The sequence below is a fragment of the Felis catus genome, chromosome C1, assembly GCF_018350175.1.
Source record: "Felis catus isolate Fca126 chromosome C1, F.catus_Fca126_mat1.0, whole genome shotgun sequence".
NCBI classification, from domain to species: Eukaryota; Metazoa; Chordata; class Mammalia; order Carnivora; family Felidae; genus Felis; species Felis catus.
In genome coordinates, this window is record NC_058375.1 from 27,058,983 (window position 1) to 27,075,339 (window position 16,357).

General features: G+C 34.1%; 1 protein-coding gene across 6 annotated transcripts in view; it reads left to right on the top strand.

The window, feature by feature from the left end:
* The window catches only part of ZMYM4 (zinc finger MYM-type containing 4), a 147,534-nt gene that overhangs the window by 84,414 nt on the left and 46,763 nt on the right, over nucleotides 1-16,357 (top strand). For 3 of the 6 annotated variants that reach the window (XM_045035528.1, XM_019836636.3, XM_023258461.2), the window contains 7 exons: nucleotides 1,257-1,781; nucleotides 3,511-3,572; nucleotides 3,924-4,094; nucleotides 8,465-8,527; nucleotides 11,263-11,347; nucleotides 11,583-11,838; nucleotides 15,973-16,147. In XM_045035528.1, coding sequence (XP_044891463.1) covers nucleotides 1,257-1,781; nucleotides 3,511-3,572; nucleotides 3,924-4,094; nucleotides 8,465-8,527; nucleotides 11,263-11,347; nucleotides 11,583-11,838; nucleotides 15,973-16,147 — 1,337 coding nt within the window. Of the gene's footprint in view, nucleotides 1-1,256; nucleotides 1,782-1,929; nucleotides 2,112-3,510; nucleotides 3,573-3,923; nucleotides 4,095-8,464; nucleotides 8,528-11,262; nucleotides 11,348-11,582; nucleotides 11,839-15,972; nucleotides 16,148-16,357 lie in introns of those variants that run through there. The other 3 variants (XM_019836637.3, XM_011284739.4, XM_023258462.2) reach the window with 3 other exon arrangements.

The window sequence follows — 16,357 nt, forward strand, 5'->3', positions numbered from 1 at the left end:
TTGCTGATGCTGTTAATCAGGTGACGGAAATACAAGAAGAGTATGCTTGGAATGGGAACATGGTGAACTTGGTTTTAAAAGTACTAAGTTGGAGATCCCTAGGGACTTATAGGAGCTTGTTGAATATGGAGATCCGAATCTTGGAAGAAAGTGCTTAGGAAATTCACAGCAATGGTGAAAGCTATGGTGGTGAGTAAAATAGTCTGAGTGTATAAAATAAGAAGATTGGAATATTGAGAGCATAAACAGAGGAAGAGGAATATGAAATAAATTAATAGACTAATTAGAAAGGTAGGAAGAAGTATAGTGTCAAAGAAACCAAAGGCCTTTTATTCAGGACATATATGCCACATAGGGATTGAAAAAAATCAATTGGATTTGACCATTAGGAAATTCTTGATGATCTTAATGAGAGCAGTTCCAATGAGAAGTTGGGACCCAGGTTGCATTAAGTTTGGAGGATTAATAACTGGGAGATGAAGTAGAAATAAACCGATGTAGACTTTTTTTCTAGAGGTTTGACTGTGAAGGGAAGGTGAAATGAGAGCTGGGAGGTTTTTTAAATTTTATTTTGGAATGGAAGAGATGTGAGCATTGTAGTTTCAAACGGTAAATAGTTTTTAAATTTTTTCTGGCTTGGATACATTTTATTCTTTATGTTTAAATACTTAGCATTGTAAACATTAACTGCTGTGTTTATTAGAGTTAGTACAGAGATAGTGAGACTTTAAGAGCAGAGACCTGTGTTCTAATCTCAGTTCCCCAGAATCACTGTAGTAATTAAAATGAAGTTTTATATTCTCTTCTGTGTGTTAGTCACTGTGTTAATAGGCCTTTTATACATACTATCATTAATCCTCACCACAAATTAATCTCTAAGGTGAGTATTACACTGTTTTACAAATAAAGAAACCTGAGAGTTTACCTTTCAGGATCACATAGATTTTTAGCGATCATACTATGATTCCAGCACAGATATGTCTGTTTCTGAAGTTGGTACTCTTTTTTTTCTGCATCACATTGCCTCCTTTCTAACCTCAAATAGCTTCTCAAGTTGTAGATCCCTATTTCCTTATCTGTCACATTAGGATAGTCCTATCACACCTATATCAAATTGCTCATTGAATGCTGTGGTATTATTATCTATATTTTGTTTGAAAAGAGAAATTATATATTTGGTTAAATACCAGACAGACCTTATAAATGTGGTCATCTTTAGCACTATCGTTTGTCTAAACAGTATTTTACTTTTTAAGGTGGTGGTATCATGGATACAGAAATGTCTGAAGATATAGACCACAACTTAACTCCTACCCTTGACAGCATGTCTTATGGAATGCCGAATCAAACAGGATCTGAAAATTCATTGCTGGATGAAGATGATTATTTTTTGAACTCTGGGGATCTTGCAGGAATTCCAGTCGTTGGTAGTGACAATGAGGATGAACAGGATTTTAGTTCAAAGGACAATCTTGTTTCTTCAATTCATACTGATGATAGCTTGGAAGTAGAGAGAAGAGTCACACAGCATGAATCAGACAATGAAAATGAAATACAGATTCAAAATAAATTAAAAAAAGACTTTCCTAAACAGTTTGATCAGGTTTCTGTCTTTAAATCAATACGGAAAGATTTTAGTCTAGTAAGAGAAAACAGCAAAGAGACATTTTCTGGAAAGGAGAAAAATAGAGACCTAACTTATCATGAACGTGAAAAACGATTGGATAAACCCCATAAAGAGTTGGATTCAAGGTTGAAAAGCAGTTTTTTTGATAAAGCAGGTAATAATTGTTGGAATAGAGCCACAAAACACAATAAATAACCGTACTGATAATAATATAGCTTTTATTAGTTCTGATTCTAAGCAAAATATGAACAGTTAAATTCATTGTAAGCTTGTCATTTTTCTTTTATCCTTGTTCTTTGCAGAGTGACTGAATTTCTCCCAGTAACTTTTGGTAATGGTAAAAATGATTGAAAAATAGTTCTAAACCTCATTTCTCCCTCCCCTGGTTGCAATATTTTGATGAGAAGGCAAGATACTCAAGTCACCTGTTCATTTTCTTTGGTTGAACATTGGAACCTCAAGTTGGATTTAACTTCTTTGTGCTGTAAGCACTAATTCAAACTGCTGTCCCACCAATTAGTCCAAATTAGGGAGGGTTTTTCTATTTGATAACATTTCTCTTTTATGTTCTAGAGGTTTCTTGAGGCCCTTCTTGAGCCTCTTTGCCCAGAGTACCCTATACTTTAGCTTCAGTTCCATTCTTGAATATGTCACATATTTTCTTGTTTCTTTGCCGCCTTTTACCTCTGCTGTTCCGTTTGTCTGCATGTCCTTTTCTTTCTTTGTATAAATGCCTATAAAGTACTTCTTATCCAACAATGCCTAACACATAAACCTCTTCTACTCTGTAGTCATCTCTAACCTCTCTACCTGAAGAATGAATTGTTTCCTTCTCTATATTTACATAACATTTTGTTCATACCTCATTATTTATAGTACTTATAATACTTATTATACTTCTATATTTGTTTTGTTGTACCTACCAGTGTAGTTTATTGAGGGCCAGATTGTATCATATTCATCTTTGCATTCTTAGGGCCTAACTTGGTGCAGTGAAAATTGTAATATTTCAATAAATGCTCAATAGATGTGAAGGAAAGCAAGGTGCCATATATCAACCCTTACATTTCTTCTGTCAATGCTGGAAAAATATAGTAGAAAGACTAGGTCAGTATTATTAAAAAGAGCGATTAATTTACATATCCATTATGTACCAGGCTGAACAGGGTATACTATATTTTTAAATATATATTATTAAATTTATATTTTTGATATCTCTATGGGGGATAAATTATGAGGGCATTTATGCCCAAGGAGCATAATGTCTAATAGTAGAAGGGAAAAGTCAAGTAGTAGAAGTATCAATGACCAGTTAAATAGTGTAAGATTTAATTTATAATTAAATACAGTGGTAGAAGAATTTGTCATAGGCCATACAAGAAGATTTCTTTCAGGTAACTGAAACAGTGTATTTTAGGTATTCTTAGAAAAGAGCTGCTTTTTAACTCAGTGGCCAGGGAAGGTTTATAGAGGAGAGGTGAATTTTGAACTGAGCAGAATCAGAAGTCTGTATAGAGATATAGAGATAGATAGATAGATAGATAGATAGATAGATAGATAGATAGATAGAGGGGTCTTGGAATGATATAAGCAGAAATGGGGAGGAACAAACACAAGTAATTTGCAGAGTATAGTGAATAAGGTAACCACATTATTTAGGTTTGAGCAAGGAAATGTGTAAGGTGAGGCTAAAAGGAAAGTGGGGCTAGACTTTTGTTTGAGTGAAACTATCTTTTGGGTATTTTTGGGGACCCATTTCACTCTAATAAGCATCTTTATTTGACAAGAGAGGTGATTATCGAATGATAGCTTTTTAGGTCACTCTTTATAAGATTTGTTATTCATATACATGTGTTTGTTTTGTTTTTTTTTTCTTTCAATAGCTAATCAAGTTGAAGAAACATTACATACCCATTTACCACAAACCCCAGAAACAAACTTTAGGGTAAGTTTTCAGTGTGTATGCAGACTGCTGTAACTGTGGCAAGTGTCAAAGTTTTCTCTGTGTCATTTTCTAAACTGTAACTATATGTGTTAGGTAGAGCACGGATTGTTTTTTTAATTTGCTTTATTATTTGGTAAGGACATCTTTGAAGATGTCTGAGAAGCCTCAGCTCTTAGTTTCTTTATTTGTATTTGATATTTAGACATAGACCAATTTACTTTTAGGCATAGGGACTCTAATGCGTATCCATAGAGTTCTTCATTTCCAGTGAGCTTATCTTTGGGTGTTAACACCTGAAGAGGAGTAATCTTTAAATCTGAATATTTATTAATACTTTATATTGTGTTTTAGGATTCCAGCTATCCATTTGCCAATAAAGAATCCATTGGTTCGGAACTGGGGAATTCCTTTGCATCAAATATTAGAATTAAAGAAGAACCTTTGGATGATGAGTATGACAAAGCAATGGCACCACAGCAGGGACTACTAGACAAAATTAAAGATGAACCTGACAATGCTCAAGTAAACATTTCACCTTTACTTTCCCCCCCTTCTTTTCTGTTCCACACGTGAATTCTTCATTTGAGAGAGGAAATTCTTGATTAAGAAGTGAAGTAGTTTGTTGACAGTGTGAGAGGAGACTTCATGAAGGTTAAGGCAATTTGAATTATCTTCTGAGAGTAATGCTAAGGAATCAAGAGTTACATGAAACTTCTCCTGAGTAGTAATTTAGGCTTTTAATCCTCTTTGTTCCTTAATGTCACTGTTCTATGATTTTTACAATTTCAGTGCAGGATTAGGGAAGGGGAGTCTTCAAGGATTTGAGATTGATGCAGCAGACATGGCTGAAGGTTTATGGTTTTTATGAGTTTATGTTGTGATTGAGTTTATACAAGGTAGTAAGCCTTGCGCAATTACTGATAATGAAGTACACACCGTGTGTGGATTTAAGTTTCTTGGGGGAGGAAGTAATGGACAGGTTATCTTTGAAAGGGTTAATTGATTGAAGAACTAGTTCATTTGATCAATGGGTAGAAGGTAAAGGAGGCTTTGATGGGTGAAATGGGATTCCAAATTTGAGATCTGTAATTAATAGGGAGGACTCAGCTCTGCTATTGAAGATTGCTCTGGAGGAAAAATTTACAGAGATCCTGTAACTGAAGTTCTGAAATCAGTGAAGATATCTATGCAGTTAATGACATTACAGTAGTTGGGATGTAAGAAGAAAGTTATGTGCTGTAATAAGTTTGGAGTGTACAAAGGGAACTGAGGGATGAATACACAAAATCAGTTATTTGAGGGTGGTCTATGTTTTATACAAAGGGCATGAATTCAGAGGCTGAGAAGTAAAGATACCATGAATTAGCTATTTCTCGACATGATAGTTGATCTAAAGACAGGTTCCCTTTCCATATGTTTCTATTATTTTGGGGAGCTGAATGTGTGAGACTTCTGTGGAAGAGATTTTTTTATTCACATGTCTCTGAGCACGGTTTCCCAACTTTGGCACTATTGACATTTTGATCCAGATAATTCTTTGTTGTGAGGGGCTGTCCTATGCAGTGTAGTACATTTGTTTAGCAACATCCTTGGTCTCCACCTTCTTGGTACCAATAGTATCTCCACCCTCCCAAGTGTCTGCAGACATTGCCATATGTCCCCTGGGGGTGGGCAAAATTGTCTGCTGTTGAGAACCACTGTTTTACAATAAGGAGATGTAAGAATAGATGTTTTGTGTGAGTCACATTGATGTTCAGTTAATTTCTTGGTGCTCAGTGGAAGGTAGCAGTATAGAGTAGTGATGATAAAGCTGTAGGAACTGGATGGTTATGAGTGTGAAGGTAACAAAGAAGATGGCAGAGCAGGAATATGAAAATAGTTAAATACAAGGTAGATTGAAAGCATGTTAACAGAAGCAGGCAAAATGGAGATCTTGATTATTGGTATTAGGGATAAAGAAATATCTTGGTAACCTAGGGAAAGTTCATGCCTCAGAAGACTACAAACACATCTGTATACAGGGAAGATTTCCTGTCTCTTTACATGCCCCAGTGTGGACATGGGACATTCATAAGAAATCATAATCCTGGCAGGGATCCAAAAGCATTACTTTCTCTCTGTATATGACCTAGTAACACTTCCTTTAGGATGAAAAGGCAGTTATAGCAAAGACCAAATACCTTGGGGGAAAGGGAACATCAGGAAGGATAATTTATATTACTTTTTTGAAAGCAATCAGCAATTCCGGTGGTTGGGGGATACCAATAGGATGGAATTGTCATAAACAACTACATGTTTATACACTATTGAAAGTGTAATATGTTATAAAATGCTGATTATGAAGTTTCATCATGATTTTGGGGAAGAAATTCCTCAAAAGTTCCAGCACTTGATTGATTGGACTCTTGAGAACAAAGCAGGAATGTGTATAGGTCCTGGGCATACAGTCCAGAGACATTCTTTACCCTGACCCTACAACGGGGCAGTCCGAGCATGTGAGTAGATAAAGCTAGGTTTTTCAAAACCAAACCAAACCAAACCAAACCAAACCAAACCAAACCAAACCAAACCAAACCAGACAAAACAAAATGTTTATTTATTATTAAGAGACAGAGACAGAGCATGAGCATGGGAGGGGCAGAGAGAGGAGGAGACACAGAATCCGAAGCAGGCTCCAGGCTCTGAGCTGTCAGCACAGAGCCTGACATGGGGCTTGAACTCACAAACTGCGAGATCATGACCTGAGCCGAAGTCGGACACTTAACCGACTGAGCCACCCAGGTGCCCCGATAAAGTTAGGTTTTCTCTGAGAAATCCTTTCTATTGTATCAGCCACACCAATTCTGTAGGATCAGACCTTTTCATAATTCTTCTAGATATCCCTCTGGGCAACTTATGTTAGACACAGATACCTGGTCTTTCTTTTCTTTTCCCTCATCTTTCCTTCCTGTTCCCTTTCCCTTCCCCTTTCCCTCCCCACTTCCTCTCCTTCATTGCCCTCTTCCTTTAGGTATTTCTCTCCTATGACCATTGGAAATCTGTATTCTTTGCTGTTCAGTACTGCCTAATGCTTTCACTCTTACATTTCCCATAGACTGGTGAAAGGAGTCCTAATATTATTTTAACAGTTTCTAAAACAGTACTGTTAACCTAACTCTCTTAAAATACTGATAGGTTTTACAGTTGTGGTCAGGCTTTACTTTTGACTGTCAGTTACCAGTAGTAACTTTTGTCATGATTTAATAAGATCATAGCTTTGGTTCATGGCACCTTATCAAAACCTCCTTTGGCTTTTCTCTTTGCTTAACTTGCAATTTTACTTTCAGCTCACTTCCTAATTCTCCTTTTTACACAATTCATTTTGGTCTTAATTTCTTTACTTTCCATACTTGCTCTACTTTCCAAATCACCTGGGATGCTGAAATGTGTGTATATATATTTAAAGACTCAACCCATTTGTTCTTGATTATTTCATCAGTTAATGGTTTTCTGGGGTCACCAGTTGTCATCCTCCTACCTCTGTTATCAGCATAATATCATTTGGTCTTGCAGTTTCATTTCTTTATTCAGATCCCTCCTGCATGTGACTATATTTTCTGTAGTGTTTTATAGGTACAGTGTACCTATGCAGTGTGTAGTGTGTTGCCTCATCTTTCTGTATAAGAAGGCCATAGTAGGTGGTATTAACTCCATTTGTAGATGAGGGAACTGAAGTTCATAAAGGTTGGAAGGAACCATTATGGGGCCATAATGAAGGTCATTTTATTATTATCCTAACAATCTTTATATAAATAAAAGTTGTTTAATGTTTAAAACTGCCTGGAGAAGGTTTTTAAAATAGAAAATTTAAAGAGCCAGAGACCCTATTTTTGCTTTTCCCCTTTTCAATTGGTTCTAAAAATTGGAAATTCAGTGAATACTACATTAACGTCATGATTTTTTTCTTTTCTTTTTCCTCTTATTAAAAGAGCTAATTTTATCTCTTGTTAAAGTAAATGGATTATGATGGGAAAGCAAATAAATTTTCACAATAGTGAGTCATAGAGGTTTAGAAAGTAGAATGCAGTAATTAAATGCTGGGCTTTTTAAAGGTATATCAGATTAACTTGGCTATAGGTACTGGGTTCTTCATTTCTAAAATACTGTCTTGGGATACGGAGACAATTCTTCCTTTATGGTAAACAAAGGGAAGGTAAAGCTATTGGTAAAGGGTTTTTTTGTTTTGTTTTGATAACCTGTTTTTCTCCTTCTGAAAGTTTTTGAAGCCATCAGATTTTCACTTAAGTTATTAGTCATTGTTTATAATTAAATATTTGTAAAGTTAGTCATTATTAGGGGGATACTAACATAAACATGATTCTGCCTTGAAGGCGTTGTGCGGTCTATAAGTAGAGTACTTAAGATATACTTATTTTACTATAGTATATAAGTAATATGTACTTGAGGCTTAAGGAACGTATCAGAAGTTTGGAATAATTGTCATGAACAGTGAAAAAGAGCTGACTGGAGACCATTAAAATATGTCAATAAGTATTGATTTTTTCGGGAGTTTTCTGAGATTAAAAAAAGTTTTTTTTACTTGAAATTTGCTTTAATATACTGTATAATGTAAGAATGTCAGGATGAGCCAATGTTAGGAAATCTTTTAATACATAATTTCAACTGGTCAAATAAGACTGGATTCATAGATGCAGAAAGACATCTCACGTAATTTACTGTGCATTTCTTGTAATAGATACTCTCTTGGTCATGGTAAGGAAGTATCTACTTCAGATCAATAACAATCATTGAATTTAAGAGTAAAATGATGGAAACCTGTTAATAATTACTAAAAGAACACAAATTACTGATGTCAGCATTATTATTTAACTCTTGTTGGATTTTCGACCCAGTACATGTTAAAGAAATTAGAAGAAATAATGGAAAAGGGGAGACAAAATTGTCATCGTTTACTGGTAAGGATCTTTATTAGAGAATTAATAGAGTTCATGAAAGTATAGTGGAGTAGCTAGTTGAATTTTAGTTGTATGAAAGATAGCAATATTTCTGTAAATCACTTGTTTCTCAGAGAATATGATGAAAATATTTGGTATTCCCCTTGGCAAAGCAACTAGAAAGTACTTATGTCAGGTGAAAGACAATTTGATAGAATGGAGAGACGTTTAAAAAAATGTAAGATATTAGTTATTCCTAAATTAAGATACAGTTTTGATAACAGTTCCGATGACAATATCAGTAGGTTCTAATGTTTTGAAGAATAGGCATCCACACAAACATTAGACATGTGTTCTAAAAATATAGGTTGATAGTGGTGGACTATTGTATAAATGGTTAAACCTCTCGTGATTACGTTTATTAGGATAGTGTGATATCCTAAAAATAGGCTGGCTCAGTTGGTGGAGCATGTGACTCTTGATCTTGGGGCCTTGAGTTTGGGCCCCATGCTGGGGGTAGAGTTTATTTAAAAAAAAAAAAATACGGCTGATAATGATACAGAATAGATTGCCACAAAAGAGACATTTTCAAAGCAATCTGATCTGTTAACGGTGATTGGAAGGAATTCACTACTCAGAGAAAGAAAAAGAAGACTAGCCCTTTAAACATCAAAATAAATAAATTCCAGATGGATTAAATTAGGGATTGGGCAAATTAGCAGCAGCATGCCAAATCCAGCCTGCTTTCTGTGTTTCTGTTTTGTTTTTGTTTTTCTGCACACTTTTTTTGTAAATGAAGTTTTATTGGATCATTGCCACATTCATTTCATTTACATATTACCTATGGGTGTTTCTGCTCTACCAGGACAGAGTTGAGTAGTTGTGGTAGTATGGCCTCCAAAATAAAAAAAAATATTTAGTATCTGGCCCTTTGCAGATAAAGTTTGCTGACCTCTGGATGAAAGGACTGTTTTAGAAACAATGAAACCATTTTCTTAGTGTTTTATTTTGGAAGTAGAACTTTATAAGAATCGAAGGAGTCACAAAGGTAAAAACTAGATTTTTGGCATAGAAATGGAAACTTTATAAAAAGTTTTAAAAGTACATATTGAGGAAATGTTGATAACATGCTATACAGGGTTAATATTGTTATATTATAATGCTTTTTTGTAAGTGGATATTACAAAAAGAATTGCAGATTGAAATGAAATAGTGGGGAAAGACTTTTCAATGGCTTTTCACAAATTGCTAGAATAAATCTAATCAGAAGTTTAAAAACAACAACCTGTCATTGTGTATCAAGAACATTTACTGTGTGCCTTTCTACCTAGTAATTTCACTTCAAGAATCCTTTCCTTAGAAGATAATGCTAAGTATGAAAGTATGAATATTCACTTAAGATATTCATCATGGCATTTCTAATTATACCAAATGTGAGGAAACAAATGGACTGACTGACATTGGGTTATGGTCATATAATCTCATAGTATTATGCAGGGCCATCAAATTGGAGACTGAGGCCAAAGGAAAAATCAGTAATACTGATCCTGTCTTTATTTAAGTTTTGTTATTTTGTTCATGGATTTTGCATTTTTTCATTTTTAAAAATGCCACATTGAAACATTAATTTATCTTGATTACTGAGATTTTTGGTACCTTAACTTTGTGCCTGAGGCAAATGCCTCACTCACCCTATCCCAGTCTGATCCCTGTGTAATCTGGTATATCTATTAAATAATACACATCTATCAGTACTTCTCAAACTTGAGTAATGTACCAGATACCTCTTAACCACAAAAAAAGGGGGATATTTTGGAGTTGCCTGAGAATTCCAAGAATAAGAGATCTGCTGGGGTTTCACAGATTTCAGTGTGATAAGCAATTAAAATAAAAGTTAAATCTGGCACTTAGAGTTTTCACAGTGCAATAATAGAATTGTTAAAGCAAATAACAGCACTGAAAACTTGTAGTATAACTCAGTTATATGTGGTTATTCATGACTAAAAATAAGTTTACATTCACCAAAAAAGTCATTGAAATAGATGCAGTTTTTAAAAATATTCTCTTAGAATTCTCAGACTCCCTACAGTACATCTGTAGACCTCAGGGATTCTTGGACTCCAACTTAAAAAACACGGACATTTAGACACTTGAAGTGATTTTGGAGTAAAATGTAATAATATGCAAATGTTTCACTGACTCAAGTGATCAAGAAATCATTTTACTAGAATGATATATTCAGTTTAATTACAACTATGTAGAGAAATAAAATCTCTGACTACAGGAGGGGAAAAGACTGGAAAGAAATATACCAAGAGAAAATGGTGGTTGTTTTGGTGTGATAGAAATATGATTAGAATTTTTCCTTATTTCTGCTTGTCTAAATTTTGTATAGTTTTACAATACAAAATATAGTTTGTGTATTACTTTTATAATAGATAAACAGCAACTTAAAATACTGTAATAATAATTGTCAAAAATAATTTAAATATCTGGTAGTGCTACAAGGCTAATTGGGTAGCTTCCTTCATTCTTTTTTTTATTTCTTTCTCAGCATATACAAATCTATTATACCCTTATTGCAATTATAGTTTGCTTGCTATTATTTCTTATTAATGGTAATGTAGTATAAATTCCCCTCCCCACCTTCCCACCCATGTAGCCAAAACAAAACTTATTGAATGTCTGGATTTCTTTAGATATTTTATATTTATTCTTTTCTCTAAGTATTTATTTATTTATTTTCTTTTTTAAAGGAGTATAGTCATGGCCAACAGCAAAAAACTCAAGAAGGGGAACTGAAAATTAGTGCTGTGTTTTCAGTCAGTGGCAGTCCTCTTGGTAAGAAACAGAATTGAGTAAATGAATCATGTTTATTTATTCTGACCAGTATGAGTGAGAGGAAGTATCTACTTGTATTAGTAAGCTAGGCAGTTCTCTGCTCATTTAGAATGGCTGTCATTTATATTGGATAATTAGTTTGGGGTTTCAAGACTGGTTATGGAAGAGGAAGAAAGGATATATACATAAAATTCATGATGAAAAGTAAAACATTTTTCTTTTAATTTTTTTTAAGCTCCACAGTTGACTACTGGCTTTCAGCCTTCACTGGCGTCATCTGGCATGAATAAAATGCTTCCTTCAGTTCCAGCCACAGCTGTTCGAGTTTCCTGTTCTGGTTGTAAAAAAATCCTCCAGAAGGGGCAAACTGCTTACCAGAGGAAGGGGTCGACTCAGCTCTTCTGTTCTACACTGTGCCTCACTGGATATACAGTTCCACCTGCCCGCCCACCACCTCCTCCCACCAAGAAAACTTGTTCAAGTTGCTCAAAGTATAGCAGAATTCTAAATTATCTTCTGTTTCCTTTTAAAACACTTCATTCTTATCTGTGTATTGTTTAGTTTTCTACATTTCCATATTTTTTGGTAATTGCCACAGTATGTTGTTGCTTTCAGTTTTTCTGGATCTTAGGTGCTCAGCTTATTTTAATTATAAATAATGTGCCTTTTATATATTGAGATGTTTTTGAAACCAGCCTTTCCCATCCATGTTAGTTGAGATGCTTCATAAAACAAAAACTACACCACTTAGGTCATATAATACCACAATATTTTATTTGTAGGTAATAGATACTGAAATCCAAAAATATTTAAAGTTATGTATCCTGTTATCTAATTGGAATTCATTTAATACCTTTCTTATCTTTAAAAGTACTCCAGTGTAAAAAAAAAGAAAAAAGGACTCCAATATATATTTTTATCTTCTCAATATCTCTGAACTGCCTCAGAGGTACCATTTCAGTGTTTAATATCAAAAGAATATGACCTTAGACCTTGATGAGATCATCCTGATGTATTTGAAGAATATGAACTAATTTTGGCTGATTTGGTAAGGTGATTGTTAAAACTGTTTAAATAGGTCGGAAAAAGATGAATAGTGCTCTCATTCTGAAACACTTTGGCCTGTTATTAAACTGTTCAAACCATGATTTATTAGTTTAGATATTTGTGTTTATAGTGCCTTACACGGATCCTTCCCTTTCTCTGGAAAGGGAAAAAAGATGCTCCCTCTTCTGGTTTAAATGGAAAAAGGCATTTTAGAGACTTGAAAGAAATTTGAATATGGTTAGAAGTCTTTTTGGAAGTTAGTTATGTGGGCTTCCCTTTATGTTTCATGTTTGATTTAGCAAAAATAGATTTCTTTATTTATACTGTTTGAATTATAAAGCATGCTTTTGAAAGTGTGTACCTCTTTTCTATATTCTAGTATATTCATCATCAGATTCTAAGATTAAGTCAACTTGAAAATTATATTTATAGGGTTTTTTTTTTCCTGTTTTCTGTTTTGCCATGAGACAATTTCATATAACTTCCTTTTTTGCTTCTTTATTTAATTCTACTTTAGTGATAGGCAGTTTCTGAAATTTTGATTCTATTTCTTCTTTCATAATAATAGCCCTAGATAGTTCAGAGATCTTATCAGTGAATTTCAAAATGACCTTAGAAAACTCACAGAAGGGGTTTTTGTTTTTTTGTTTTGTTTTTTATTTATTTTGAGAGAGACAGTGTGAGCAGGGAGAGGCAGAGAGAGAATCCCAAGCAGCGTCTGCACTGTCAGTGGGTAGCCCAGTGCAGGGTGCAAACCCATGAACCAAACCATGAAATCATGACCTAAGCTGAAATCAAGAGTTGGATGCTTAACTGACTGAGCCACCCAGGCATCCCAGAAACCCATAGAAGTTTTAAGATGTGTGCCCTCTTTCTTTGTTTTTAAATTCTTGTGCATACATATTTTTATTTTAGGCCATTTTTACCTACATATCATATCTTACCTATCTTGATCTTATGTAATTTGGTTATCCTTTAAGATTGCATTTCTCTTTTGTTATGTTTGGTCTTATCCATAAATCTTCCATTTTTTCATCCTGTCATTTCTTGACTCTTAACTGTTCTACCTCTTCATTCACGTATTCTATTATCCTTTTTTGTGTGTTTTTTTTTAATCCCTCGTTCTTTTCCATTTGCCTCTTACTGTCCTTTCAGGTACTCCTTACCTGCCTGATCTTCTCCATTTTCTTTCTTTTCTCCCCTTCTCATTTTACAGGATATCTTTTCTATTGTTGCTCAGTCCTCAACCACTGATCAGTCTTGTTTTTCCTTGCATTTTGTTTTATTCCTGAACTACTCTTTTGTCTCCTTTTTACCACTTAACCATTCCTCCCCTTGTTTTCCTCTTACACAGTCAGACTGCAGAAGTTTAGGATGGTCTGATTTATCTGACTATAATATTGTTGAATTGGATCGTACCTTAAGTATAAGGAAATTGGATTCAAAGAAATTAAGAGTTCCTCTGTGTCACATAGCTGGTTAATTTTGGCAAATGCATCGCCTGCCCCTGCCACTCCATATAATCAAACAGGTTTAATTTGTAAGTTAATCCCTTGAAGGAGCCCAAGAAGGATTTCAATTTAATTTGAATGGGTGGAGCTAGAAAAGATTTCCATCCTGATAGCCACTGCTATTTTTATAGACCAGTAGAGATATAGCAGCAGCACTTAGGTTGATTAAAAAAAAAAAAAACAAACGAAAAAAACCTCATTAGCTCTTTGAATTACGTTTTATTTTTCTTAATCTTTTATTAACCATATTTCTTAGCATCTTGAATTTAACCTAAATTCTGAATATATTTTAGCTAATCATCATTTAATTTTCAGGTTTCCTTAGTAATAAGGACCTAATGCTTAGTTTTTAAAAATCTGTTTCAAAATCCTACTTAAAAGAGGTAATTTGGAGGGTAATTTTTTTAATGCTTTTAGATAAAATTACTTGATACAATGATAGAGAAGTAACTATTTTGGGATTGTCTGTATCATTTCTGAATTTTTACTGTTTGGAATCAGATAAAATCTATGATAAGATGTAATGTAGTTGGATGCTAAGCATACTAAGGCGAGTGAGAAATACCTACTTTTATACTCTATTGCTTTGATCAGTGCTGCTCCCCAATTCTTATTTCCTTAACCTTCTGGAAAACTCCTATTTAAGACATAGCAAAAATAGCCTTTCATGTTACATATTGTCTGAAATAATTGTTTCTTCATTTCTCTTTCTGTTGTGCATTATATTTTTTCATAATTAGTTCACTTTTATATTTTAAGAATGCTTCTGTTATGGCATTTTATGTCATTTGTCTGTTTGTCCCAATATAGTGTGAGCGCCTTTAGTGCATGCTTGTACCATATTTTTATACAGGATGTAGCTAGTGGCTGGCTCAATATAAGTGCTCAGTAAATACCCCTATAAATGAAATATATTAAAATCTACTTAAAAAATAACTGTGAAGGCAAAAAAAAAAAATGCAGAAACTAGAGGTGCCTGGAGCTACTAAGTATAGAAGATGAGGTATGAAGTTATACATTACAGCATATGAGGTGTTCCTGGTGATGATTCCCATTATGTTTACTATTATCTTTTATTGAATCAGAGATATTTGTCATCTTTTCTAAAAAATGCTCTATTAGTATAATTTAAGTTGCAAGAATGAATATAATGGCTTATATACTATTATGTGTATGTGTATTCATGAGAGAGAGACACTATTTGGAAAATTTCATCAAGGCATTGTTTTCCCATTGGCTTTTAAAATGCTTTACACTTAAACTATCTGATAAACTACTATTTAGGAACAGTGGTTTAGGGGTAAGATAAAGGGTGGAGTGGTAGGGAGCCTTAAAAGGTTTTAATATTCATTGCCTTTGCTACTAATACTTGTAAATTAAATTATTTAGATATGGAAATACTCTATTTTGTATAACCATGCTAGAATATACACTTGGTAGCTTGAAATGTACTTTTACTTTCATTCATTCATTCATTCATTCATTCATTCATTCATTCATTCATTCATTAAAGGTTTTATTTAAATAATCTCTACACCCACCGTGGGTCTTGAACTCACAACCCTAAGATCAAGAGTTGCATGCTGTACTGACTGAGCTAGCCAGGCGGCCCTGTATTTTTACTCTAAAATGATAGTGTTTTGGTTTTTTTTCTTTTTTGATTTTTCAAGTGTATGTAAAATTAAAAATAGTTTTAATTATTTTTAAAGAGTACTTTGAAAATATAGAAGAGCCTAAAAAAGAAAATTCCTATCTCTTATAATCCCACCTACTAGAGATAATGAATGAGAACTGTTTGATGTGTAGTCTGTTAGTCTTAAAATATAGTATATTAATCCTCACAACAGTTCTATGAAATAAGTCATATGTTAGAAGTTCTGTTTTATGGAACAGAACTTAAGGATCAGAGCAATTTATCAGTTTATCCAGGAAAACTGAGGCTTTCTCATTTAAGTAACAGTGCCCTTTCCATACACCTGTAATGGCCTCTGTGTTACTTATTAACTCACAAAAAGGGAAAAATACAAATGATACTGTGGCTTATTTTATCTTTGTTATCATTTTTAGAGACATTTTAAATCCAAAGGATGTGATCAGTGCCCAGTTTGAAAATACCACAGCTAGTAAAGATTTTTGCAGTCAGTCATGTCTGTCAACATACGAACTGAAAAGGAAACCTGTTGTCACCATAAATACGAATAGCATTTCAACCAAATGCAGCATGTGTCAGAAGAATGCTGTTGTAAGTCATCTTTTTACTGTATTGGGGTGTGTGTGGGGGAAATCTAATGTTTGTGCTTAAAACAGATTTTTTTTTTTAATGTTTGTTTCTTTTGAGAGAGAGAGAGGGAGACAGAGAATCTCAATCAGGCTCCGTGCTGTCAGCCCAGAGCCCGATGAGGAGCTTGATCCCTTGAGCTTATGACCTGAGCCAACACCAAGAGTCAGACGT